The sequence below is a fragment of the Doryrhamphus excisus genome, chromosome 19, assembly GCF_030265055.1.
Source record: "Doryrhamphus excisus isolate RoL2022-K1 chromosome 19, RoL_Dexc_1.0, whole genome shotgun sequence".
In the NCBI taxonomy this organism is placed as follows: Eukaryota; Metazoa; Chordata; class Actinopteri; order Syngnathiformes; family Syngnathidae; genus Doryrhamphus; species Doryrhamphus excisus.
In genome coordinates this window covers 3,500,552-3,528,258 of record NC_080484.1, presented here as the reverse complement: position 1 = coordinate 3,528,258, position 27,707 = coordinate 3,500,552, and the positions used below count along the sequence as shown (strand labels likewise).

Sequence of the window (27,707 nt, the reverse complement as noted above, 5' to 3'; positions counted from 1 at the left end):
TTTTGCTTGGTTTCAACATTTCTTCATGCTTGGTTGACAGCTCCCAACTCGGCACCCAAAGACTTGACAGTTATTAGTCGGGAGGGACGTCCCCGAGCCATTTTAATCAGCTGGCAACCACCAATGGAGGCAAATGGGCGGATAACAGGTGAGTGTTCCCCAAAACACAACAAATATATACTGTATACTATATACTGCATACTCCCTACTGTATACTATAAACTGTATACTGTCTACTCATGGAAGACCTGCATCATGACATACATAAAATCAGGGTGGCAGGTGAGGCCGTCATGATGACAAACAACAATAACATATAATAAACATTAATAATTGTCCTTTGAAATGTATTTTCTGTATGATTCCAATTGTTTTTAACATTTTTTTCAGAAAAATTGCTGAATTAGCACGTTTTCTGATCAAATAATAGAAATAGAAATCTAAGATGAGTTAGTCTGAGTGCACACTGAGTTGGATAATGGCGCCTACAAATCTGTTTGTCAGTGTGTGGCGTAACACGCCCTGCCTCCGTGCTCGCTGTCTTTCATCCATCGCTCTCACGCCGCTCACAACGTCACTTTGAACGCCCTGTTGAACCCAATGTCCAGCGGTTGGAGTTCTTTTGTTAATCTTCCTGGAATGATGGCAAGCTCCAAATTCATTTGCTTCAATTGGTTTTTCACAGTAGCGTAGAGATTAGTACCGTGTTGTTTTGCAGCCCTGGAGACGTGGCGGACATTAAGCGTATGTACTGTATGTATTACATCATGTTCTCTAATTGGTTTTTCACTGCCAGTGTAACTTCTTAGTATATCGTCTTTACAAAAGAAATTAACAAAAAATACCAAAAACCATGTTCTCTGATTTTCCAGTATGCTATCCTCGGTGGAAAACGTTTGGACACCCCTAGCAGAGATGGTTTATTTTTGGAATGTAGAAAATTAATCACTGCTATAAATTTCACACATACATGCAGGTTACATCCTGTACTACACCTTGGACAAGAACATGCCGATAGACAACTGGGTGATGGAGACAATAAGCGGCGACCGGCTGACCCATCAGGTTGTTGATCTAAACCTTGACACGGTGTATTACTTCCGGATCCAGGCTAAGAACGCCAAAGGAGTTGGTCCACTGTCTGAACCTGTCCACTTTAGGACAGCCAAAGGTAAGTAGGCCTTTCTATGTCCTATGTGTACACAATACACTCAAAAGTTTACATTCATTCATCACAACATGAATGGGCCATTCCACTGAATTGGTGTCATTTGGGTGTAATGACTCATTTGAATTAGGGTTGGACCTATTAATGTACATTTAATAACGATTTCAATTTGATTCATGCCATGATTCAGTTGCCAGTAAAATAACCGGTTAATTTAGAATGATATGATCCAAAACGATTCAGTAACTTTAAACCGATTCAGTAACTTTTTATCTAAAACTTCAACCAGTGTGACTGTGAAATAAATCCCTGGACACTGGACAGTGTAGGTGAAGTTTCCTGGATTTATTTTTTTGTAAGGGAATCAGGTATAAATTATTATTAATGCTGACATACTCATAAATAAATTATAAATGAGTACAAAAAAAGTTAAAAATGCAATACAAAGTCAGGACGAACAAAGAGTGGTATAGCTCATAGACAAATTATTTACTTTAAATAGTGCAATCCAAACCTGCACTTTGCACCCAAAGGTGATGGATATTAAGCACATTCTAAGCAATTGGTATCGTCAAATGAGGTGTTGAAACTCTCTCACCTGCAGGGGCTTTTTTGTGCTGATAATCCTCCTGACCAGAGCGGTCATTTGAAATAACAGTACAGCAACGACCTCCTTGAACCTCCTTATGTCAACCACCTTGGCTGTCTGGAATGAAACCCAGACCAATGTAGTTGGATCACAGGAATATAAATCATTTTTTTTAATTTTGACATTCATTTCAACAGCGAGTGTATGTAAAATGTAAGTGTTTAGAAACCATAATTTCCTGTGAATGCGTGTCTTTCCTCTGCATATAATCAGTGTGCTTAATCTTTTCTTGTTTTGTTTATTGTTCAGTGGAACATCCAGACAAGATGGCAAATGACCAAGGCAAGTATATTCATATATCACGCAAGTAATGTAAATATAATGCAGATGTAAACAACCTGAAGTTAGACAACTGTCTCACCCTGGACTCCACTTCTGAATTTTCTGCCATCATCAAATCATCAGTCGCCCTTAAATCACCTTTAAAGGGATTTTCTACTCATTAGTCACATACACATATGCATGTAATTGCACTCTAAGTGCTTTTATATGTTAATGTAGAATAGACCCAAACACATAAGCACAACATAAATGACTTTTAGGTCATTGATCCATCCATCCTTTTTCTATGCCGCTTATTCTCACTAGAAATGACCCACACACATAAGGACAACATAAATTACCATGAGTTGCATGATTCTATCTCTTGATGTAATCTTTGGAAATTTTCATCTCGTTAGTATTATCTTCTACTATGATTTTCCAAAGAAAATTTTCCAAAAATGATTTATTTCGTTTTGTTTGTTTTTCCATCTATAGTCCATGTGACTGTAAAAACGATTGTATGTTTTCTTTAATATTTAATCTCTATGCTACTAAAATAACATTATGTTTTCCTCATTTATGTTTTCCTTCCTTTACGAGTTTATTCTCAGGAACATGAATATTTTTATACTATATACTCCACTATATACTAACGTAAAATTAATGGATTTATTTTTCCAATTTTGGCGTTGTCCTATGTTAGTTTTCTTCTTTGACTTGCAATCCAATATTCTGACTTTATTTTTGCTTGTTTTTGATATTACAACTTTTCAAAATATATATTTTCTATATTTCAACTTGATTGAAAATGATTTGTTTTTCTTAGTTTTGTTTTGTTTTAGTCTTGTTAAATTTGATTTTTAGAATGTGCCGTGGGCCAATAAAAAAAAAAAAAAACCCTCCCAGGGCCTCAAATGGCAAAAGCCTGCATGAAGTACGTTGGCATTGTTGCTTTCCATACATACTGTATGACAATTTACATACTGTATCTACCCTATCCGGTCAATGTAAATGCTTCTGCGCTATAGTGGTAAATGGAAAAGTTACATGTTTGCTGAGTTTGTGGCATCCGTGTTTTATTTTATGAAATGATTCATGCTTCTCCCTGACTGCTTGTGTGTTTTAGACCTTTCTCCATTTAAGTGTTTGTGTTTTGAATTGTCTTCGGTTGGTTTTGGTGAGTTTCTTCCGGTTACATGGATGTATAGCATGTGTGTATTGATATAAAGTATCGTGTGGCCGTTACCATAGAAACACAAATGCAACCACGATGCGCCCTGTAATGTGGTCTGGAGGTTTTAAAAGGTTAAACCAAATATAATCGTCTGCTTCTGCATTATTAGATTGTGAAAAACTTATATTTAAGGTAAAAAGTGACGGGAGGTGATAGGAAGCAATGAGGAGAGAAGATAGTTGATGAATAATTCTGCCAAAACAAGGACACAAAAGACACAATACAGGAGGTTATTAATTTTTGAGCTAAGCCGAAAGGATTTTTCTGAAGAACCTGCACAGTAAAATAATTTTTTCTTTCAAGCAGTGTGAATACAGATGAAGAACATTTTGTCATCATTAAAGTGAGCGACAATAGAAGACAGCTGACATAATTCACGCTTTGCTCTCCAGTTCTATTCATCAGTCTCAGCGGACCGAAAGCATAGCGGTACATGCCGCTAATGATGACTCTTAGAGAGGTCTTAGCCTACATTCGCAACCTTTCACACATGTACAGGTGGTCCTCAGGTTAGCTATGACTTCTGTTCCTGGACTGTGGACTTAAATGAACTCACTTCGATCCACTCTTGTTGGGAAGTAAAGGTGACCTCTGAGGCCAGTGTTCTACGAGGCTGGGGAGACACCGCGAGCTCTTTAGAGTGTGGTGGTGCATTGGTGCCTGGCCATGTTGTGCTTTGTAGGTGAGGATGCAAATTTTAAACTCTATTCTAAATTTTATAGGTAGCCTCTCCTGATAGCCTCTTCTGGTTAGAATTTGTGCGATGGCTTATTGGACGAGCTGGAGGGTCTTTATGGACTTGCTTGGGCAGTCTATTAGCAACGCCTTGCAGAGGTCACAAAAGTGTGGACTAGTTTTTTAGAATTATTGTTTATGGTAGTTTGTACTTAAACAGAAAAACTCCTAGCTGCATTGCTTTTTTTGTTAAATCGTTTAAGTATGATGAATTTTCTCAAAATATGATAATTTTACACTTTTTTACAATTATATGCCACATCCCATAATCGTCGTCCACTGCTGCCTTAATGTGTATATAATAGACAAATCTGATTTTGTTCTCAGTCAACTAATCGTCAAATGTTTTTGAGAGCATTGCTAATGGGGATCGCTACAAATAAACAGATCTCATGTGCAATTTTTTCCACCTTAAAGAAAAAAGGCTGAAACACTCAGATAAACAAATAAACATGGCAGGTGTGCAGCAGTACCATTATTTATTTAGTGACACAGAAAGCAAGATGAAAAAAAGCGAAAACACAGACACTGTCGGCAAGTGGGCGTATCACACATCAGAAAGGTGTGCATAAAATAGGAAGAACATGGCTTGAAAAGCAACAACTTGCCAGTTAGCAGCCTCATTTTTTAGACCAGGAAATAATAATAACAATACATTTTATTTATGGAGCGCTTTTCAAAATACTCAAAGACGCTTTACAGTGATGAAAAATAGAGTTGAGTAAAAAACAGAGAAGATGCATTAAAATACAACATACATATATTAATTCAGAGCTAAAAACAAGGCTAAAAGCGGGGCACAGCAGTCAGGTATTCAAAGTTAGACATTAAAAACAGATTTAAACATGTGGGTTTTTAGTTGTTTTTTGAAGGTGGGAAGGTAAGAGCAAGCACGGAGTGAATGGGGCAAAGAAATCCAGAGGGTGGGGGCAACGATGGAGAAGGCTGTGTCTCCCCAGTTCCCCAGGTTGGAGTAGCAGCCTTACCCCATTTTAAATGATAGTCAATTTTGGTTGTTGTGTGATGCAGTGTGTAAGAAGCTGCCGACACAAGTTGCACTCTATTTTCTTGGGCTCATCTTTAACCTTTTCAAAACATGTCCACACTTGATTAATTAGTAGCCATTATTACAATAAGTCCATCCATGTTGATGATATGACGAGCGCTCAAAGTTAGTGCTAGCTTTATAATCACTGTTAGTGTCACACAAGCTTCGTCAAGGAATGATGAAGAGAGTTATCTTTGGAGGCACTGGCACCAATCAATCAACAAAACAATTAGGCAAAACAAAAGTAGGCAAAACAATGTGTTTGGCACCAAAAGGCACATCGGATTATCCGATGTCCGACAGTCAGTCAAGTGGAGTGCTTACCAAAGTAGCACAACAACATTTTTACAGATTTTGGAATTCACCGTGCACACATGAGGCGAACCGTCGATTTTTGATCAAATAAAAGGCTTTTTAGTCTGCCTTATAGGGTGGAAAATACAGTATTTAAGCAGAATGAAGAGATAGATCAGGAGCGAACTCTATTTCACTTTGCCGGGATTCAGGAGGACAAGGAAAGCAGCGAGTACTGCAATTCTGTTCTTTCTGATTTATTCTATTCTGTTTAATATATTTTTAATACATTTTGTAAATCTAATACTAGTTTGTTTGTCTTCTTTGTGAGTTCCAGCTCATATCATCATTATCACCCCCAGTGGTTCACGCTGCCAATGTATGTTCAAATCATCTTTTTAATATAGTCAATTAATCTGTGACTTTTTTACTAGCTATTTTGTGCTTTCTCGAGAACAAAATGCAGTACTATCGTCTCCAAATAATACTAGCTTTAGGTCTTTCACGACTTGACAGATGTCATTAATTGAACAGTGAACAGTTTTGGTCACAGTATCGACCCCTGGGATATGTTGCATGATCTATGTAATTCTCAGGGCTCTAATTTTGTTGCACAGGGTGGAGAAGTGTGGCACACCCCAGCACACCAGTGTGCACAGTCAATTTGGTAGACAGGGCTGTGCCGAGATGGGCGTGGCAGCACATCAGGGGAGGTGTCCACATTTTCAGCTTGCCACAGTGACATTTTTGTGACAAAACAGGACGCCAATGGTGCCCTGAATGATGGCCAGCTCCAACCTGATCTGTTGCTGGTGCAGGCAAAGCGCACCCTGACCAGACGTACACTTCACCAAAACCTCAAAGAGTGTCCGGCACATTTCAGTGGGATGAAAAAATCACAGCAACCACTATTTAATGTAACTGCCTCAACCAGCATGCACATTTTTGTACTAATTGACCCATCACATCTGATATCTGATCAAAGACATGTGAACTCAACCCGATGGCAGCTGAAAGTATGATAGGTAGGCTCCTCTGATAATCTCTAATTAATGAATTCACATTTTTAGCCAACCACAAACAGCCGCGGCATCCGATACGAAGTATCTAGGCATGGCGGTTCTAGGCATGCACATGCCTGTTAACAGGGATTTATACATTCACACACATCTTGCGCCAGCACCTTCTTTCTCCTCTCCTAACAGTGTTTTGTTCAAAGCATTGGTTGTGAGCTGTGTGTCCAGCCCTCAACCTGGAGAAGTGGGTGCATTGCACTTTATCGTAAAATATCTTCCAGCCAGATTTCAACAATCGACCAACGTTATATTAATCTTTGTTTTGCGACGTCTTTGCTCATTTGCATACTAACAGGGGTTGGATGTTTACTGACACACATAGCATTTTATTTGGAGGTTTCCTCCCACATTCCAAAACATGCTAGGTTAATTGGCGTCATAGGTATGAATGTTGTTGAATGTTTGTCTATATGTGCCCTGTGATTGGCTGGCCACCAGTCCAGGGTGTACCCCGCCTCTCACCCGAAGACAGCTGGGATAGGCTCCAGCATACATGTGACCTTTGTAAGAATAAGCGGTACAGAAAATGGATGAATGGATGAGACATTTATTTAGGGGGGCAACCTTGCCCTAGTGTCCCAATCTTTATTTTTAACGTGATCTGAAAAGATGGAGTACATGTAAGGAGGATATGGAGGAGATCCCAAGACTACACCATCAAAGGTTCTTCTATTTGGCGACAACAGACTATGAATGCAGGTGGATCATAAGCACAATGCCTGGATTAGCCTGCTGCTGTGTTTAATGTGACTGTCAGGAACAGAGGTGGTCTACATGGTGATATGAATTGTGGCCTCTGATGTGCAGTCCACTGGGCCCTCCGCATTTAAAGGCAATGAGAAGCGTTCATTTAATTGGTTAAGATTACACTCAGCTGTGTAAACCCTTTCATGCCTTCTCTCCTCCCTTTTTGCCACTTGCTCTGGTGGAAGGGATTGAGGCGTTGCGAGTGCATTGCGACTGTGTGGGACTGCACCGCTCACAAAAATTGCAATGTGCACTGGACACACTCCTTTGGTGCAGAGTAGGCATGGCGCTGTGCAGGTTCAGACTGTGCCTGGTCTACGAAAATAGAGCCCTAGGACACGTACATCATTCTCAATTCTTTATGAACACAAATTAGGCAGGCTGATACTGTATCAAAATCGGCTATGTATAACAAAAACAGACATTCTATGTAAAATGTGTCTGCAGCAGCAGCTGTGAGCATCCCCATCATTTCATTTAATTCGTTCATTCGTTTTGTATTCTGTCCTTGGAGGGAAAGACAACAGTGCCCTAAAGAAATCACTCCAGGTAAAGATTAGTGTAGCAGCAGATATTTTGAGGGTCATTGGCCACCGTTGATGAGTTCCATTGACTTCCCATGGCCTCATTTTCCGACACTTGTCTCATCTTGTTATCTTGTGTGCGATAGCTTTTTGGCCCTGCATGAAATTCATACACACACACACACACATACCGCATTGATTTTCATCAACATGTTGTTACCACCTTGTCTGCATTTACATGGATGGCAATAAGCTATTGATCCACAAGACCATGCTTTTATTATGGCCTCTAGATGAGTTGTCAATAGAAATGTAATTGATAAACCACTTTGCATGTGACAGTACACAGCAAAAAGAAAATTAATCAACAATAACAATAGTACAATAAATCTGGACACTTTTTAAAAATAATTTAGGCATATTTTCAAGAAGTATCGCATGTAATAATTGTATTTGTATTGTTCGTCTCTATTTTGTAGCATCCTTTACTGCATTTTCTAATTTGAACAAGCTGTTTGGTTTACTCCTATTTGCTCCCACTTTCCTTCCTCCTTCTTTCTTCATTACTGCACTTTTTAATGGTAACATGTAGCAACATGAACCATTGTAAATATTACAATGTAAAATATGGTGTGAATGAATGATCAGTAATAGATAAATAAGATCTGCTTCTTGTCAATCCTTTTCAGACATGTTGAATGGAGTAAATGCAACCATGTGATGTTTAATGCAACTCGTTAAGTAGCAAGTAACAAATGAACCCTACCAAACATAGTGGCTGAGTGGCTGTATGGACATCCTTAAAACCACATTTTTAACTCCAACTCGCCATTCTTGCATTGAATTCTCTTGTGTGTCTTAGAAATGTGACATTTGCGAACGAGTCAAGTTGTTTGAACAAAACTTTGAAGTAAACGAGAGAACCCAGTTGCCTTGTTAACATATCTCATATCTTTATGTGTGAAACAAACCGCAGGGCAGGTTTCTATACATTTGGTGTATTAACAGTGGCAAATGAACTGAAAATTGAAGTCAAGTTCAGAGATGGCACATGTCTGAAAATCTATTAACCTAATAGAAGAATATTTGAATCATACTTTAACTTTTATTTTGAGCAATGATGAAGTGTTCAAAGACACCACGTCATTTAAGTTGAATTCACATGTTATGTGTGAATTTTCTGGGAATTCTGAGCATTAAATAATAATAATAATAACAATAACAATAAATTTTATTTCAAAGCGCCTTTCAGGACACCCAAGGTCGCTGTATAGAAGATATAAAAACACGAATATAAAATACAAGATAAAAGACAACAAACAAATGCAGCCAATTCTACTTCCGCATTAAGAGTTATAAAGTGAGTGATAATAATATCTACTTGTTGTTTTCCTTTGCATTTCTGTTTATTTTGACCACATATACACGTACAATAAATACATGGCTGTGATGTCCAGAGTGTCTGTAAATGCATCCGTGACACTTGTAAAAACACTTAAATACAGAAGAGACAGACAACAATATTACAGAGTTACTCGCAGCGAGGAAAGTGAAACCACATACCCACTGACATGCAGCTCCACTCTGAATATGCAGTTCACACTCCTCTCTTTTTATTGTCTTTCGGGGGTCCCTACTACATGGTTGTGCAACTCTAAGGGGTGGGAGAGAAGGCAGTTGCACGAGCTGTATTTGTTTGTCTATGTGTGTGTGTATATGTGAGAGTAATTACTTTTATTGTTTTATGAGTTCTTATCTTGGCACAGGATTGCAGGGTTAACATGAACATCTGCAGGGTCGCTGTTGGCGCATCCAGACACCTCCAGGACCTGGGGGTTGCTGGGGGTTGTAGGGGTCGATATAAGGGTGATAACTAACGCTATAATAATTGTAACTACATTTTATTCTAACAATCTGCCGGTCTGTTTAGTGAGAGTGCAATGGCGAATGCACTGGAGATGAGTTTGTTTGGAGTTGGCGATACATGCAGTATATGGTGTGGGGATTGCGCTGCTGTTGATGTGTTCAGGGCAGAACAAAGAATAAAGTTATAAAACAATGTCAGGTACTACCATCTGTGTAGTTAAAGGGGATGTAGTATTATGCTCATGTTTCGACCCTTTGTATTGAGTTGTGGTCTCCTATAGAGCAGCTACACACAATAACTTGCACAGAAAATTTTCTAGATCTTTCAGCATCCACACCTATTCTAGCAATATTTCCTTGGAATTGTGCTGCCTGCCAAAATGGTCTGTTTTAATTATTTTCACCCAGGGCTTGCTTCAGGGCATGCCCACTCTGCTGATTGGTCACACGCCCAAATTGCTTCCTAACTATGAACCATATAAGGAAGTCTGCCCATCTGTGACATCACAAAGGAACAGTTTTACCACGCCTTGTGAAACAGAGCGTTTTGAGACATCTCAAACTTCTTTCAAGGCTTCCTTCCAAATGCGCAAACCTCATTATCTGAAACTTTGCCATAGCTTAACACAAGAATACAACATTTTAACTAGATTTATAAGTCAGAAAAGTGGAAAAAGCATTATAAGTTTCCTTTAACTGCTGTACTGTAAGTATTTGGTCTCAGAATAACAAACATGGTGCCATGTTCACCATCTAAATTAACAGTAGCACTGGAGCAAAATAATTTATATGGAGTTGCCACCCCCAGAACCTTCTCTTGCTCTCCTGTATGGTGTTCCATTCCTGTAGGTAGTCTGTTCATGTTTCCTTCAATATTTACCAAGTGAACCAAAAAATAGAACTGACCTGCTGAATTGTAGTGGTATGGTGGTGGAGGTTTGTGTATCCTGTATCTGTGGGCAACAGGTCGAATACAGAGCAGTCTTTCCTTCTCCATCCTCTTCCATTTTCCGATATCTATGTCTAATGTACTTCTCTTTTCTTTGGGTCTTCAAGGTCGTGGAGGAGACCATGCATACTGGCCACCTGATAGCAACCTGATTGACAGAAGCAACATGAATGGTAAAACTACTGTATTGTTTTTTTCTTTATTCTTACTTTCTGACTAAACATGGATTATATAAATATGGTTTAATCAGACCTATGGTAATAGCACCAATGAAACAAGCGATAACTATTTGTTTTTTTTAATGTTATTGACCAAATGTGCTGCAAAGCCATTCCAAAAAAAGTGCAGTTCCCCTTTTATGATAACACATACCAACAGTAGCTCTGATCAAGTTGGAATTTGGGTAAGAAAGCAAAAAAAATGTAATCATGTAATGTAAATGTAATCATGAGTAATCATAAGTAATCATTCATCGTAGCTAATTTTGTAACTTTGTATAAAAACATTAACTCCATAATGTTTATGCAAAGTGTATGGTTACCCAGAAAAAAAGTACAATTAAAATTATACATTAATTCATATTCGATTTAGTGAAATATATATTTGATGCCATACCAGCCAGCCAGCATTGTGATCCCTACAAACCGGTTTTTATTTTAACCCTGTCCCTTTCAGCAAGTATTCCCAATCTCAACTCATTCTGTGGATAAAATACACCCATCACACAAAGACTATGTTCCAAACCTCTCCAGCACCATGGACAAGGCCAAAGAGAACCTCAGGGACAAGAGTGTAAACCTGCACAAAACTGGAATAGACCGCTGGTCATTGATAAATGGAACAAATGCAAGATAACAGTCAATGACCCTCGCTGTGGATGTCCATTTCAAATTTCACCTGGTGGGGTAAGGATGATTGTGAGAAAGGTCAGGGAGAAACCCACAATGACAAAGGTCATGATATACAGGAAGTTGGAAGCACAGGCAGCAAGAAAATCATTAGTACGGTACTTTGCTGCAATAGATTGAGATCCTGCAGTGCTCGTAAGGTCCCCCTGTCCAAGAAGACACCTGTACAGACCCGTCTCAACTTTTGACATAGAAACACCTGAATGGCTCACACAAGGCTTGAAAGAATGTGATGTGTTCCCATCTCACCAAAATGGAGGTCTTTGGCATCAAGTGGACTCAGCAGAGAAATTGTGAATGAATCTAACAACAGCATCCCTCCTGTCAAACAACAAAGTGGAAACAGTTTGCTTTGGGGATGTTTCTCTCACCAAAATACGTGTGCTATCCAGGGGAACGACTATATAAAACATCCTACCTCAGGGCTTACCAACAATACTTTCTACACCAACTCCTAGGTCATGTTTTACTTGGTGATGAAAGTAAAGTAAAGTATAATTGATTTTTTTTTTCATTTGGTCCATCTCTGTTAAAATAATGCTACGTAGGTAGTACATTTACAAAATCAGCAGGGCTTATAAATGCTTATTTTGCCCACTATAGATTGGTAGATAAATATTTTTGTGCTTGAAGACAACCTGCTTTGTGGAGGGCAGGAGTCAAGGTTTGTGTCTGGCAGTGATTTAGAGTATCACCGTAGGACATTGGAGAATGACCTGATTTGTGCGTGTCTCTGTGGGCAAATATTGTCGGCATTGTTGTTGCTGCTGCTGCTGCTGCCACGGGTGGTCATAAATCCATGCTCTCTGACCTAAGCCCCCCTCTGCCTGGATGGCACGTCACTGAGGGCAAAGGCTCATTCACCTGGTTGACCATATTTCATCTTTAATGTTTCTCCTTCTTTACAATGCTGAGCTTCCTCTCACTACCAGAGATATTCCCAGCAGAGAACATTTTGATGCTTTCTAATGGGGTGGAATAGGTAGAAATTACAGTACTATATCATGAAAATGTAACTATTATCACATCACGTATACGTACCTTATAGCTGTTATTATCTATTCATCTTATTCTTGTGTCCACTTTGGGGTCCTGAGGGTCTCACCTCTGCTATTTGCAGATGATGTGGTCGGGCTGTGTCCAACAGCTTTTACTGGGGTGCTTCGCACCTCCATGTCTGAGGCCACGGAAAAGGGTGGATTGCACCCTTCAAGTTGGAGTGAGGTCTTGCCCCAGCTGGAGGAGTTCAAGTATATTGTTGTGTTGTTCACAAGTGAAGGAAGGCTGGAGTGTGCGATCGATAGGCGGATCGGTGCAGCATCTGTAGTGATGCGGACTGCACCGGTCTGTCATGGTGAAGAGGGAGCTTAGCTGAAAGGCAAAGGTCTCATATTACTGATCGAGCTACGGTTCTCACCTATTGTCATGAGCTTTGGGTAGTGACTGAGATAACATGGTGGCTACAAGCGGGCTAAATGAGTTTCCTCCGTAGGGTGGCTGTGCTCTCTCTCCCTTAGAGACAGGGTGAGAAGCACTGTCATCCAGGAAAGTAAAGTTGCCTCAGGATCTGCCACAAGGAGCTGGACAAAGTAACCAGGGAGAGGAAGGACTGCTGCCCTCATGACCCAACCTCGGATAAGCGAAAAAAGCAGGATGGATGAATTGATAAGCACTACAAAATAAAATAATGTGTTAAATTTGGTAAATGTATCTCTGCGATACACCCAAGATGAAGACACCTCTATATTTGTGGAAAGTATTTCGCTGCTGATTGGTGAATCGGCGACATTTCCTGCTTAACAGTTGAAAAAAAAAAGGTCCTGGGACCTTTTGGTTCCACCACTCCTGTTGTAATGTTAACGACGCTCCTTTGCAGCGGATGTTTCAGGCAGTAATCATTTGCCTTGGAATCTTATTGGGTTTAAATGTGTCTGTGTGAACGAGGGCTTGGAGCCCACATGCAGAGACAGAGACACTGTGTACCAAATGTCTTAAGTGAGAGCTGGAAGGTCCACATGCACAGTGCAAAGCAAAATGAAGAAGGTACTCATGGAAGAAAAATTAACAAAAAGGAACAGCCTGTTGCCACAACCGAAAACCAACAGGGCTAAATATTTTGCCTTCTAAATAAAACTTCAAAAACCGCCACCAAAGCTTAATTTACATACCATGAATTTTCCTGCATATTGTTTAATATGCAGGATAATTCATAATGCCGCCTACAGAGAACATACGTTTGAGAACAATCTAGCTGACTGATATATCGATATATCACCTTGAAAAATAATTTCTGTCTGCTCCAATGTTTCACCCTCACTTCTTGCCCGCTCACTCCTAAAACCTGGAGCTCATCCTCAATACATTCAGGCAAGGTTTTGGATTGTGATTTGTCCAAAAGGTGTTGCCAGTGGCAGCTTTCACATAATTTGACATGATTAATGGTAAACATAAACATGCTCCCTATGCTGCTGTTGTTGACGGAATTAAGTGTTCGTTGCAATGGGCTTCATGAAATCATTGTTTTTTTTTTTTTTTTGTTTTTTTTTTCATTCTTCATGAAATCATTGTGCCCGCAAGCACGTTCCGGTAATGGTCACAACACGTATATGAAACAATATAATGTTGTTGGAGTTTTGGGGGAATTTGCAATTAGCACACGGGCCATGAGTTTAAGACCCCCGGCTTAAAAACTATAAAATGTTCCTCGAAAGAGCAAATTACACTGACTTCCCTTTGCCTCTGTGGTGAGATGTGATGGATTGTGCTTTTCATTGGAAGAGACAACTGACTTGAGAAAGACGGAGGGCTGCGGTGAGGAGGTGAAATGCCTCCTTCTTTGTGTCACAGTCGTTTTCTCTTTCTCTTCCACTGAGTCCTTCACATTTTTTCCTTCGTCACTTCAGCTTTCCATTCCATTTTCACACTGTTTGACCTTGTTCATATTTTCTGTTTCTGCTGATGCTCTCTAACACACTTTCATTTATCTCCATTGGGTTTCATCGTTGTGTTCCACTTATTCTCTTTCTTCCTGTGCCAAGTGAGAAGTGAATGTGCATGTGATCACATACAAGTTACTGCTTTTAAGGAGGGCCATTTTGCTACAACAATAAATCCCAAATATAAATAAGGTTATATTGGTTATATTGTTAGTCTATTGTATTGTTAGTGTTAGTCTATGTGCCGATCAGTGGCCGATTGATTGGCACACCCTTAGTATCTACCACAGCACGCATTTGATATCAGCAAAAAATCGGAATTTGTCAGCCTGCATCAAATATCTAGGAACTCGGAGTAGAGCCGCTGCTCATCCGCATTGCGAGTCAGATGAGGTGGCTCGGTGTCTGGTCAGGATGCCTCCTGCATGCCTCCCTGGACAGGTGTTCAGGGTCCAATTGGTAGGAGATCTTGGAGAAGACCCATGTCAGGTTTGAGAAACTCTGTAACTCAGCTGCGTCTTGGGCTGGCTGGGAGGGACTGGACGCAGCAGTTGGGTAAAGGAAAGTCCAGGCTTCTCTGCTTAGGCTGCTGCCCCCACAAGTAACCCCGGATAAGCACAAAAATATGGATGGATGCTTCTAAAATCTCTGATATCAGTACTTATATCACTCTCAGAAAGGCAGGAAGTCCCACACACAGCAGACATGCTTGTTCTGGATGCTGCAGTGGGGACGGAGCTGATTGGCAGATGAGACCGGCACTTTAAAGCATAGTATCGGCCGATATCAATACCGTGCTTTATCATTGATATTGTCCGATACGGATCGGTGTTCGATTGATTGGCCCACCCCTACTAGCTACCCCAGCACACATCCAAAGCACAAAAAACAGAATGAGGATCCTCGCAAGACCGCATAGCTGAAAAACAACAAACTCCACGCCCCAAAAATAAACAACAAAACATTTACAAAGCATTCCTCATACCTGCTGTTGCTGAAAGTGAACGTGAAAACGTTGTATCGGACACCCCTATTAAGAACTGGTCTGGACAACCCGTGGGTTTTTGTCTCACTGGCTAACGCTGCTAACATGGCATTTTGGAGAGGTGTGTGATCACGGCTGTGTGGTCAGGGCTGGACCATACCATACCATACTGGACCATGACAACTGATCACAACCAAACAATGCCCGACAAGTGACTACGTCCCCCTGGACCACGCCAACACCACCAAAAGAATAGAGACCCCTTGTTCAACCACGGAATATGCAAATTGGATCAAGACCCACCACAGTCCCTAAACAACCAGCCCCAATAAAACACTCCAACTGCAACCCTGCATTTATCCTAGCTTTGGACCGGCACTAGACAAGGCTAGTAGCTGGGTTTTGGGAACCTGGCCCGGAATTGAACCTGGACTACACCACCAGAGCATAAACAAATATCAACATTTGTGTTAAACATGCAGACTGATCCTCTCTTGTTTGTATTCCAGAGTCTCCCATTGGTCAAATGCATCCGCCACACGGCAGCGCTACCCCTCAAAAGAACAGCAACCTTTTGGTCATCATCGTGGTTTCCGTGGGAGCCATCACCGTGGTGGTGGTGGTCATCGTGGCCGTCATCTGTACCCGGCGCTCCTCCGCCCAGCAGCGCAAGTATGACGTCTTAGAATCGCCAGCCTGAAACACAACAAAAAATAATTAAATTCACCAAAACTAAATTTTCATGCCAAATTTTAGCTTGTCTGGTAGCAATGAAATGATAACAGAAGTAATTTAAGGATACATTTCATATATAACAGGTCTATACATTGTTATTTTATTAAACAAAGTAGGTTTGTCTTATTTACATGACTGCATGTTATTTCTTCCGACATGGTCACATTTACAGTCTGTGTGTGTGGAGGAGCAATCGCATTCATTAAATGACACTTTATTGATGACAGTTTTTCTCACTTTTTCTATTATGAAAGTTGTGAAATGTAACCGTAGATGTGCGTGCATGTTTGTTCTGTATCAATTAGCATCCGTACAGGACAGACACACACACATTTTGCGTGTGGGCACACCAAATGTAACAGTAGGGGAGCGATTGCATTGCAGTCAGCATAGCTGACTTCACATAATTTCCCTCCATATTCTTACCCATCGATATTTCTGACTGCTTTTTGCAGGAAGAGAGCGAGCCACAGTGTGAGTAAAAGGAAGGGCAGCCAGAAGGATCTGAGACCGCCGGATCTCTGGATCCATCATGAGGAGATGGAGATGAAGAACATTGAAAAAGCTCCAAGTGTGGCCCCGTCTGGACACGAGTCACCCATCCATTCTTGCCAGGACCTCCCCCAGGTTGCCCACAGCCAATCAGAGAGCCAGATGGGCAGCAAGAGCAGCCACTCAGGTGCCGGAGTCGAGTCATCCTTGTTACTGAATATATTGTGGTTAATTATTAAAATGCTTTCAGGAAACTGTAAAAAGATATCACACTGAAATTCAAAAGTCATTTTTAATCAGTCCAGAAACAAAGAATGCACGGGACATACAAGTATTATTTTCCAAACTAGAAGTCGGCTGAATAGGTGGCCGCTCTGTTAAGGGAACACTCAGCTACACAAAAGCATTAAGAACATACCTGGGAGGCTGAACAGGCTAAATTAGCATCATAAGCCAATGATTCCAACAAGCAAGTTACTACTAAGCAAGTTCTCCAAGTTCCCAATCTCATCCCACAGCACTGAATCCAAGACTAGAGTTGCTCTCACAGTAATCAGTTGTCGACCGTAATGATCACGCTTTGCTTCATGTCAGTCATATTTATTTTGATATACAACTCACATGACCAAACAAACTTGAAAAAAATGCAAGTTGTGGTATGGAAAATAAGGTAAAACTTGAAGTCAGCTTTGTTTGAAACACTTTCACTAAATTCCAGTATGTTTTTTGTATTTTTTCAGGAGCAGACGGTGACGAGGCATCCAGCACTATTTCTACTCTGGAACGCTCCTTGGCTGCCAGGAGGGGAACGCGGGGCAAAATGATGATTCCTATGGATTCACAACCAAGCAACACACGTATGTACTGCAACTCAGCTTGTTAACGTCAATCCATTTGATATTTGATATAACCTATTGGTCAGACCTAGGATGCGGAGAACAGCCAAACATTGTCTTTATTAGATTGCTGACATAGGAAAATACAAATTACAACACAAAAATGACAAAAAATGGAAAAACCAGAACAAAAATTAAAATCTAACGTGAAGCAACAAGAAGTGAAAAAAAGCAGAAACATTGTTGGTAATCAAAAAGGTAAGCATGGATTCAAATGCCAGAGGCGGACTAAAACGGGAAGTAGCTCTCACAGTAATCAGTAGTCACTCATGAAGTATGTGGGAGTAAAGGAACAATGCGGTTCTTCAATTTAACCTTTGAAGCCCTGAAACCATTTTGTTTGAAAAAGACATATCCAAGGTAAATATGTGTGTGTGTGCTGATTTTGGAATGAAAGTTAAGGTATTTGTAGAAGTGAGATGATATCATGTATAGCTGCTCGATAAGAGTAAATGAAGATGCTTGTTCAGTGAGTTTTTGCAGTAAATAAATGATACTCGTGGCGTTGTAAGGGTTAAGTGTTACCTGTCAAATACTGTTTGTTTTTTGTTTTCCACATTCATCCAATGAATTGCTTGCGCTTTGAATTGTTTTCTGTTTTCAGAAAATGTGTGACATTTAGCTACCAGTCATTCTTCTTGTTATGTGGCCATGCATTCATTGATATTGAGCAACTCCCATAGTATCACAAACACGACCCACAGTACTGCTGTCCTGCCCTTTGGAAAGGTTAGCTGCACCATGTATTGCAGAGCATCTGCAATGCCCTGCATGTTTTCTCTTCTGTCTGTAGATTTGACCAATAGGATTTTAGGATTGTTTTGTCTCGATATGACCAGAGTAAGACTCTCTGAAGTGAGCTCTGTCTAAGCATGGCGTCACTCTGCTGCCACCTCACATGGTGGTAATGTGGAAGCAATTACAACACATATTCTGAGTGAGCATCGTCAGTGATTTGTTGTGACTTGTGCCTGGCAAGGCAGCATTGACTGTTAAAACAAGTCTCTGAGCTTGCCACTGCCAGGAGTGTATGAAATAAGCTTAAGTAACACAGTACTTATGGAACGATGTAACCCAGTGCAGTCGGACCTCAGTTGGTGTCATTAATCCATTCCAGAAGGTCACTCTCAAAAGATACTTGCACTAACCCAATTCCCATAATTTCCCATAATAAATCATGCAAATGCAGATAGATGGGCGATGGAGCTAGGAGATAATGACTTCCTGTTGCACTTTCCAGTTGACAGCATGCAAACAGGCATCTTATATAATAAAATTTGTTATCAACAAAGTTGGACTCAAGCCATTTATTCATAACATTGTGAAATAAACGCAAAACGAGGCAGGATTCTTGCATACATTTTTGACGCAAACATAAGAACAAGCTAACCGAGGTTCCATTGTATGTATTGTATAGAGTGGAACCTCTAAACTCAAACCTAATCTCTTATTTAACACTTCCAATTTGTTCCATATTCAAATTTCATCTTGATTTCAAGTGTAATTTTCATAATTTATTCCAGTGTCAATACGTTGATATCATAAAACCTTGAATTATCATATAAGCAATGTTTTAAGCAAAACAAAAAACAATCAAACATGTAACAGAAGTCATTCCCATCTGTCATGTGTACCTGTATAGATGACTATGTACGTATTTTGTATGAACGGTATGCTATTTTCATGGTTCAGGATGTACCTTGGTTGTGGTTTCAGGTTCATTTTGGGTGCAGTAAGGGAACAAAATTCAGAAAATAGAACTGCTTACCTTTGCTTTGATGCAAATGAAACATAAAAACCTGCAAAGTGCTAACTGTTTCTGGTCTGTGAGGTAAGCTGTTAGCCAGGCGAGGGTGTTGTCCACGATGTGGAGAAAACATTTTTTGCAGAATGTACTGGTTGATTGTGTCAAGAGCGGCAGTGAGGCCCAGGAGGATGGAAGGTAGTCCACAGGAGGTCATGTGAAACCTTGAGAAGGACAGTTTTTGTGCTATGATGAATGCGGAACCCAGATTGAAATTGTTGGTAAAGTTTTTTGTTGTTGTTGAGATGGATCTTGATTTGGTTGGCAAGAGCGTGATGGAGGATCTTGGAAAGGAAAAGGAGGTTCGATGTGGGCATACAGTTAATGAGATCATCAGAATTGAGTCCAGGTTTCTTGATGGCAGACAGGTTGAGAGAAACAGGGACAGGAATTAAGAGGAATTAAGAGAGGAATTTACAATTCTGGTGATAATTGGGCAGATGGTAGGGAGGCAGCGTCTAAAGAGGGAGGGTGGGATGGGTTCTACAATGCAAGTTCCATAGCGATGATTTCAGACAGATGTGTTTGGGAGGTAGGTACAAATATGGAGAGAGGGACAGGTGATAGGGCGAGCAGAGGGGACGGAGGAGACAAGGGAAGAGGGCGGTGAGGCTCGTGAGTTGTAGATGAAGTCAATTTTTGATTGGAAGAACGAGAGCACGGACTTGCATTTGTGGATGATGATTCAGGTGGGTGTGTTATCGCTGCGGCTGAGTAGTGGTGATGGTGAAGGTGAGATTGCACAGTGAAGATGGTGAAGGTCAGTTGTGTAGATTATAGTGATTACAGGGGGGCTGGGGGAGAGTAATTTAAAAGTGATGTGTTACAATGATTCAACAGAGGCAGTGGAAATAGGGTTGATTTGAAAGGTCTTGAAAATAGTAGCAACATACAAAACGTTGCTGGACAACAGGGATTAAACAATTGAAACAAAACATCCGACTAAACGTTCAGGCACAGCATTGACTGCACTGCGTTAAAGCAACTGCAGATTCCCAATTGCAGATGTCAGAAACAGATTTGAGAAGACAAATATGGAAAATAGACACGGCAACAGTGTTGGGCACGTTACTGAAAAAAAGTAAGTAGGTATAGTTACTAGTTACTTCTCCAAAAAAGTAACTGAGTTACTCTACTACAAAAGTAACTAGTTACCAGTAAAAGTAACTATTGCATTACTTGCCCCTGCTGCCCCCCAATACACACGCACAGCAAAGACGGGCACCACTACAGAGTTTTGAGTTCATTGCAGTCGACAGGGGTTTCTGTAGGTTTGAGTCCACTAGACGTGGACTATGTTTTTTTTTCGGGGACATAATGTACATTTGATGTGTCCATTTTTACCTTTGACTCAACAAGGTTAAAGTAGTGTCTGTACTTCATCCATTTAGCAAACGCTGTCTTCTCACTAGAGTCCTCCTCACTCGCCATCTCTCTCTATGCTGTATCTTCTACCCTATTATCTACTATCTACTACCTGGCACTTTGGATGTGCTCTAAACACCCGCCCACCCAAGTTCTCTGATGAGCTGAAGACGCAATCTTACTAAACCTTAGCCAATCCTCATTGCTTATGTGGTTATCTCACCTTGTCACTCTGCATCACTCTCACACTCTCACGGCGCTGCAGATTAGTTATGAAGTCGGTGATATATTTTTAGGCGGCTTCAGTAACGGTGTGTCGAAATATATTCCCATCACTGTATGCCAATTAACAAAGAACTCATGACATGTACTAACATCCATCAAATACACTACTTACCCATCCACCAAGAAGTCCAACATTGTCCGTCATGGCCTTAAAGCCACATGTAAAGAAATTACGTGTCTCCATGCTTTTGGAGCTCTTAAACTCTTTACGAGGGTAGATGGTATGGACCTCCAGATAGTTTGAAATGTTGACTTCAGTAATGTTGTAAAAAGTATTTATTTAGCAAAATGCCCTTTTGTGTGCATGTTCTAGATAGCTGGCAGTTTTTCACTAATAATGCAGGTAATGGGCATACACCTCTCAAAAATAAAAGCCCTATAAAAAATGTTTAATAACCAGCAACATTTGATATACGTGCTGTAACCATCTAGTAACAGGCACATGTAATACTAATAGTATTGGTCAATTACTACAAATTCTTTCCTAGACACATTGATTTCAAATAGCGTATAGCAATGAACACGACTTCCATCAACAGAAACAGCATAGCTGCGACTAATCAAGGCAGACTTTGTGAGAGCCACCGTGAACAATAACTTGGGGACCAATGAGACGGAATAAATGGAGGATGAGCTACATGTTTAAGAAGCCAAGAGGATGAGATGTCGGTCGGTAGTGGGTCAGGACACGAGAGACTTCATCATGACGGATTAAGAATGCCGTGGTAGAAACTTTTTTTCCACCTACTAGCTGGAAGAGATGAACAACTGTCCATGGAGTAAGTTGCCATGCTATTGATTCTGTTACATGGAGAAAAGTGTTTGATATCACAACTACACGTTCAGAAAAGTGATTTCTCTGCGTTAGCTGCTACAATAACAACGTCACTATAGCTTTCTTTGTCAAAGTATGTAAATAATTGTTGACGGTTTTTGGATGTTTTTTAGAGGGAAAATAGGTGAATCCCAATTACCTGCATTGTTAGTGAAAAACTGCCATCTATTTAGAACAGAAAAGGGAAAGATGTGTTCTTGTCCCACATTGCAGATGATCGGTACAATTCCAAAGAAAAGGGCTATTTCTGTACCATGACACCATGAGAACTTCCTGTCCCTCACTTAAAATGTCCTGTATGGGAAACTGACACACCTTTGGTACTGATGGATTCCGTTCCATGGCATCCATGGCATCACCATATGCCGAGTATTGACATAGTTTACATGCTGTGATTCTTTCTCTCGGGCTGATTTGAAAATCTGATGCATGAAATTTTCATCTCCAAGGAGCTGATGATCAACTCTCTTTGTGTGCGTCACCTTACGCTCAGCTAAAAGTTCCCACTGGTAATGATGCTTTTTTTTCTCTCCGGGTGTATTTGTTAGGGTTTCTGTCCTCATTTATCTTGTTTTTATTTCCATACTTTTGTATTGCAGATGTTGTTTACTGCAGGTAGAAGACAACCATCCAGCAATCAGGTTACATCAGCAATCAGGTCACATCCCCACGGGGTTATTTGTGGGAAGTCAGTGGATGACATTAGTGTGTGCAATGTGGCATACTATGCTTTGTGTTCATATAAGTGTGTCTGTGATATGTGCATCATTGTGAGCCTTTTCTTAAGCCGCTGAGGTCCAGGGTGGGATTTTTGGCGTTCACTTACTTTTGTATTGATCTTTAGAATTTGCCATGAAAAGTGTTTATCTTGCTTTGGCTGTTTTTCTTGAATTCAACAGTGTTTCTCACCTTCTTTATCAAAATGCTGGCACTTTGGTTGCATGCTTCAGCTGTGATCAAATGAAAAGGTGAGACTTGAGGTGAGAAACACTGTTGGATTCAAGATTGTCTGCATTCAATAAACCACTTTGAGTTCATACAGGCTGCCAGTGGCTCCCCACTACTTTTATTAATGTATTTTCAACTCCTATACCCACAAAATTCCTCTGGGATGCTTTGGAGTGACAAATCACAGTGGAGAGGATGTGGGTGAAATAAATTAAAACAGACCGTTTTGGAAATTCAAGGAAATACAGCTGGAATAGGTACAGATTCTAAGATCTAGAAAGCCTTCTGTGTGGGTCATTGTGTGTAGCTGCTCTACAGGAGTCCACAAAAGGGGCAAAAATGAGCATAATAGGTCCCCTTTAACCATGCATGTGGTACTTGCATGCTTTTATGGTGATGATCTTTCCTACAGGAAGTGTTACACTGATTTTGTCAATTAAAAGTATGCAAAATTAACAAAATAAATGGTAAACGTGGTGTAAAATGTAAATGGCAAAATTAAAGTGAAATGATAAAGTAGGTGTTACCTACAAGAGTTACAACATTAATTGGATGAGATTGTTCCACAGCTTGTTTTCTCTGAGGTGGACAGAAAAGATGGCGACATTGTGAAATACGCCTTCCTGACCTTTTCAAACCAGTACAAAATACCACAGAATGGAAGTTGGACTACCTCAGGTTCTCAGGCTTTGGACGGGTGTGATGCTGCAAGTGTGGGCAGGTTGTTTGTGTGTATGCTCAGACACAATGTGTCTTCTTTTTGGATACTGTTTAGTCACTATTCTTTGTATTCATACTGTCAATTTATATATTCCTTGCTTTTTGCGTATCAATATATTTGATAGCTTCTCTATCTTTCCAAGATATGATGCACGACTCTCCACCAACCTGCAGCTGACCCACTGATTGATCAATAATGTCGGTCAATAACAATATTGATGACCCTGGCTCATCTGTGGTCTTCTTGCTGCAGTAATCAAATGCTGCTTGGCTTTTAAGTGATCAGGACACATACAGTAAACCATACGTAAACACTCACTCACTAATCTCTTTAAAGCTGCTGATCACAGCCTTGCTGCATTCGAATAATCAATAGGTTGCAATCAATACTGCTATCGATCAGAGTTTAGTGAAATCAGAGCTCGTCTTTCAAAGGAGACAAATAAAACCCACTCCCCGCTTGTCCTTTTCAGCGGGATTCATGCTGTTGAGCATACAAATGTAATCCTATTACATGTCACTGTGTGGACCTGGTGCAGATGGCATTTGTACACACCATACTATACAGTATCTAACTTGGATTATCAAATTAAATAACAATACGTATTAGCATTCAAAATGGAAATGAAATTACATTTTTATTATACTTACATTTTATTTGTATGTGTATGTATTTGAATACATGCACCTATCCTATATTACTGCACATCACTGGTGTATATACTGTATTCATATTTTGAAAAGGTGCTAAAAGTAACATGATGGTGGATATAGCACAGGGTAAGTGGAACACATAGAAAACAAACAACACTGTGTTTTGTGAAATACTACGAATTAATGTGAAAGATGTGTGATTTTTATACATACGTACTTTGAATTAATGTAAATAACCTATACATTTAACATAATTGAAAATTAATATTTATTGAGTGTCATCTTGCCCATTTTTGGTATTGTGACAAGCACGTGAATTTTAATGCAAAAATCCCAATAGCGATATTTCCTAGCTTGTTTTCTATTAATTAATTGACAAAATACAGTAAGATGAGTTGAATTGTAGTATTTGACACTCTATTCAAGCATACAATTATTAAATGAATTTAAAATAAGATTTAATGGAAAAAAATAAGCATTTGGAAATAAGCTATCTTACCTACACTGCCATTTTGGACATACATTTAGAGTAGTTACTAAGTTCCTCATTAGTTACTAATTAGTTCCTAATGAATAGTGGTTAGGGTTAGTGTAATTTTGTGTACCTTATTGTAAAGTGTTGACATACAAAATAGAGAAATTCACATTTTCGATACTGTAATTCTACGTTTCGTTAGCAAACCTTGGCAAACAACCAGAAAGGGGGGGTGGAGGAGTTTGGAGGTTTGTCTGCATTTGCAACCTTGCCATGCCTAAAGACAATGCGTACGCCTTTTTAATATTAAAACTTGCCTTTAATTCATCAATAGACTCACTTGTAGGAGTGTTTTCTTTGTTAGATACGCACACACAGCTGCCGCTAGCTGTTTTTCATTGATTCACATCAGCAACAACTTTTCCACAGCTTTGATGGCTTGTGGTCTCTGTTTTGTCAACATTGTCATTCCTTTCACAAGGTAAGCTCGTTTGATTAGATTGTTATTCTTCAGGATGGAACTTATTTTTGATGAAGGCTTCCAGTACACGTAACTTTGCCATCACTTCTGTCTTTAATCCAGTAGTGGTTGTCACCCTCTTTGGGTTCATAGCGACTTATTTTTGCACCGCCCATGCAAAAATGCAAGGACAGGAGTCGTCAACACCAAAGGTTGATTGTTTCTGGATGCCTTATATGTACATATGTGCCTTACAGGCTTCAGTTGTAAAGGATGAACTACTTTTCGCGAGATTTAGTCTTGCTTGTGTGATCCAAGCTGTGTAAACGATCCAGGAACAAATACAACACTAACCAGGCTGGTGAATGCAAACCAAGGCAAACCTTTAATATAACTTTTTTGGAAGTTAACCAAACAAATGCACTAACCGGGTTGGACGTTGAAAAAGGTCAGACTGTAATAAATTCAATGAACTCATTTTGTCTTTGCTCATTATCCGTCATCAGTCACGACCCCAAATTGGACTTTGGTAAAACTACTGCATCTCATTAGCAACCCTTAGCATTATCAGAACACCCGTCATCTATTGTGGGATCTGCCATTGAAACGGCTTGCAGTAACCACTGTTCCTTTCTGTTTCAGCTGTGGTCAGTGCCATACCAGTGCCATCTCTAGATTCCTCGCAGTATCCCGGGATACTTCCTTCCCCCTCCTGCAGTTTCACTCACAACAAATTCAGCTTAAGGCCGATGCCTTTCTCCAGCCTGACGTTGGACAGAGGATACACACAAGGTACAACTATGTCATTTTAAGCAGTGTTTGGTCTAGGTTACACCTTCAGGGTGGTGGCGGCGGGAGGGTAGGTGAACATTGTCACAAACATGCAGCATCGTCCGTTGCAATCGCTCCTCCGCAGTTACATTTCCAAACTTTATTATCTAAGACTCCAAACTTTCATGAGGAGGTATTCTTTGTATGCATGTGGGTATTCACACACTAACTCACACATCACAAACCGACACTTACACATGCTCTGTGTGGCCAGTCACACACAGCGACTGCCTCTCCATAGATGGCTGCAGCGGCGCAGCAGTGGAAAACAGCTCGCTCGTTTGTGGCAATGCCTCCACTTTATTTGGTTTTGTTCAGCCCGCCACTATTTTGGTTTGTATCTTAAGTTACTTGGTAAAGGTGTTCCATAACGTACGCGGTGCACAGCGCAGTGCAACAACTATTTATTAATTAATTAGGTACACATGCACAGCATCACAAGAGCGGCATCAAGAGTGCTGCATGTATGGCTGACACGCCTCTCATTGCAGTATGTACCTTGCAATCTTAAACTGGTTTCATAACACGCCACAAGAGAGCAGGCACAATCGTGCATCAGTCACTGAGGGTGTTTTTTTAGGTCTGTTGACGGTGGTTTGGCTGGTGATATAAAGTCAGTTGGATAACTGCTTGTAGTACTGAACGCGGCGCTTTTGAGAAAAATAAAGCCAACAAGGCTTTATTATATAATTATTATTATGTTTATTGCCATGTTTGAATGAATCACCAACTTCACACAACTAATTTAAAATAATGAAAGAAGAAAGTCTCAAGGATGGCTCTCACACACACACACACACACACACACAATACACACATTGTGGGTTTTCTCCTCACGGACCTCACGGGCATTCTGGGTAATGGGGAGAGGACGCTGGCGTTGCTTGTCGCCGCTTCTCCCTGCCTAACTAGTTGTTTTTTGTTGCTATTTTAAACTACAGCTTTGGCTATTCTTTCTACAACTTCTGCCACTTCACTGCGGATATTGTTGATTTTTGTAGTCTTAAGCTATTCCGGGTCTGCCTTAACCGGGTCTGTTGGAACCTGTTGGTGTGCTTGTATTGGACACCTCCCTACACCGGCCGGTGTCGGGGATCATCGTCTGGGTGTTCCCGCTGTCTTGTTCCACGACAATCCAACATCCCTTGGTCCTGTCTCTCCCTGCCATGCTGTGGACCTTCCTGGCTGTCCCGGTTCTCCACCTCTGTGTTCACGGTAACGTTACTAGTCCACAGCCAGCAGCTAACGTTAGCATCAGGATCTTGCAACTGCTGAAACTCAACTGCTCCAGCACTCCAGCGTGTCTTCCAACCATCAAACAACTTAAACTCCTGCCCCGGCCCCAATACATTCACAGGAGTTCTCGGGGGAAAGTTGAAAGTTCTCTCTGGGACCAATAACTCTGGGAACATCGCGAGAGCTTGTGACACCAGGCAACACAGGAAAGTGGATTTCAGTGTGCTCCGGCCCCTACTGAGACATACAACATCAACCACTGTCAAAATTGAACTTTTTAATGCACAATCCCTCACAAATAAATCCAGTCTCATCCATGACACATTCTGGATAAAGGAATTTACATCATGTGTCTCAGTGAGACCTGGCATCAACCAGAGGTCTACTCAGCCCTGAATGAAGCCTGCCCCCCTGGCCACATCTATCACGAGAAAGCCCGCAGCACCGGCCGTGGTGGTGGTCTGGCCATTTTACACCGTGATGTAAAATGGAACTGATCCCCCTACCCCTGCCAAAATTTCCCTCATTTGAGTGACTTGCTGCTAAATGCGACCCCCCCGTTCCATGACAATGCTGGTCATTTACCGA

At 40.6% G+C, this 27,707-nt stretch overlaps 1 protein-coding gene across 3 annotated transcripts in view; it reads left to right on the top strand.

Moving 5' to 3' along the window:
• dcc (DCC netrin 1 receptor) overlaps positions 1-27,707 on the top strand; it is a 278,686-nt gene that overhangs the window by 211,713 nt on the left and 39,266 nt on the right. For all 3 annotated transcript variants that reach the window (XM_058057939.1, XM_058057938.1, XM_058057936.1), the window contains exons 19-26: positions 41-148; positions 977-1,171; positions 2,067-2,099; positions 10,662-10,727; positions 15,893-16,055; positions 16,574-16,797; positions 17,351-17,467; positions 25,695-25,844. In XM_058057939.1, coding sequence (XP_057913922.1) covers positions 41-148; positions 977-1,171; positions 2,067-2,099; positions 10,662-10,727; positions 15,893-16,055; positions 16,574-16,797; positions 17,351-17,467; positions 25,695-25,844 — 1,056 coding nt within the window. The remainder of the gene's footprint in view (positions 1-40; positions 149-976; positions 1,172-2,066; positions 2,100-10,661; positions 10,728-15,892; positions 16,056-16,573; positions 16,798-17,350; positions 17,468-25,694; positions 25,845-27,707) is intronic.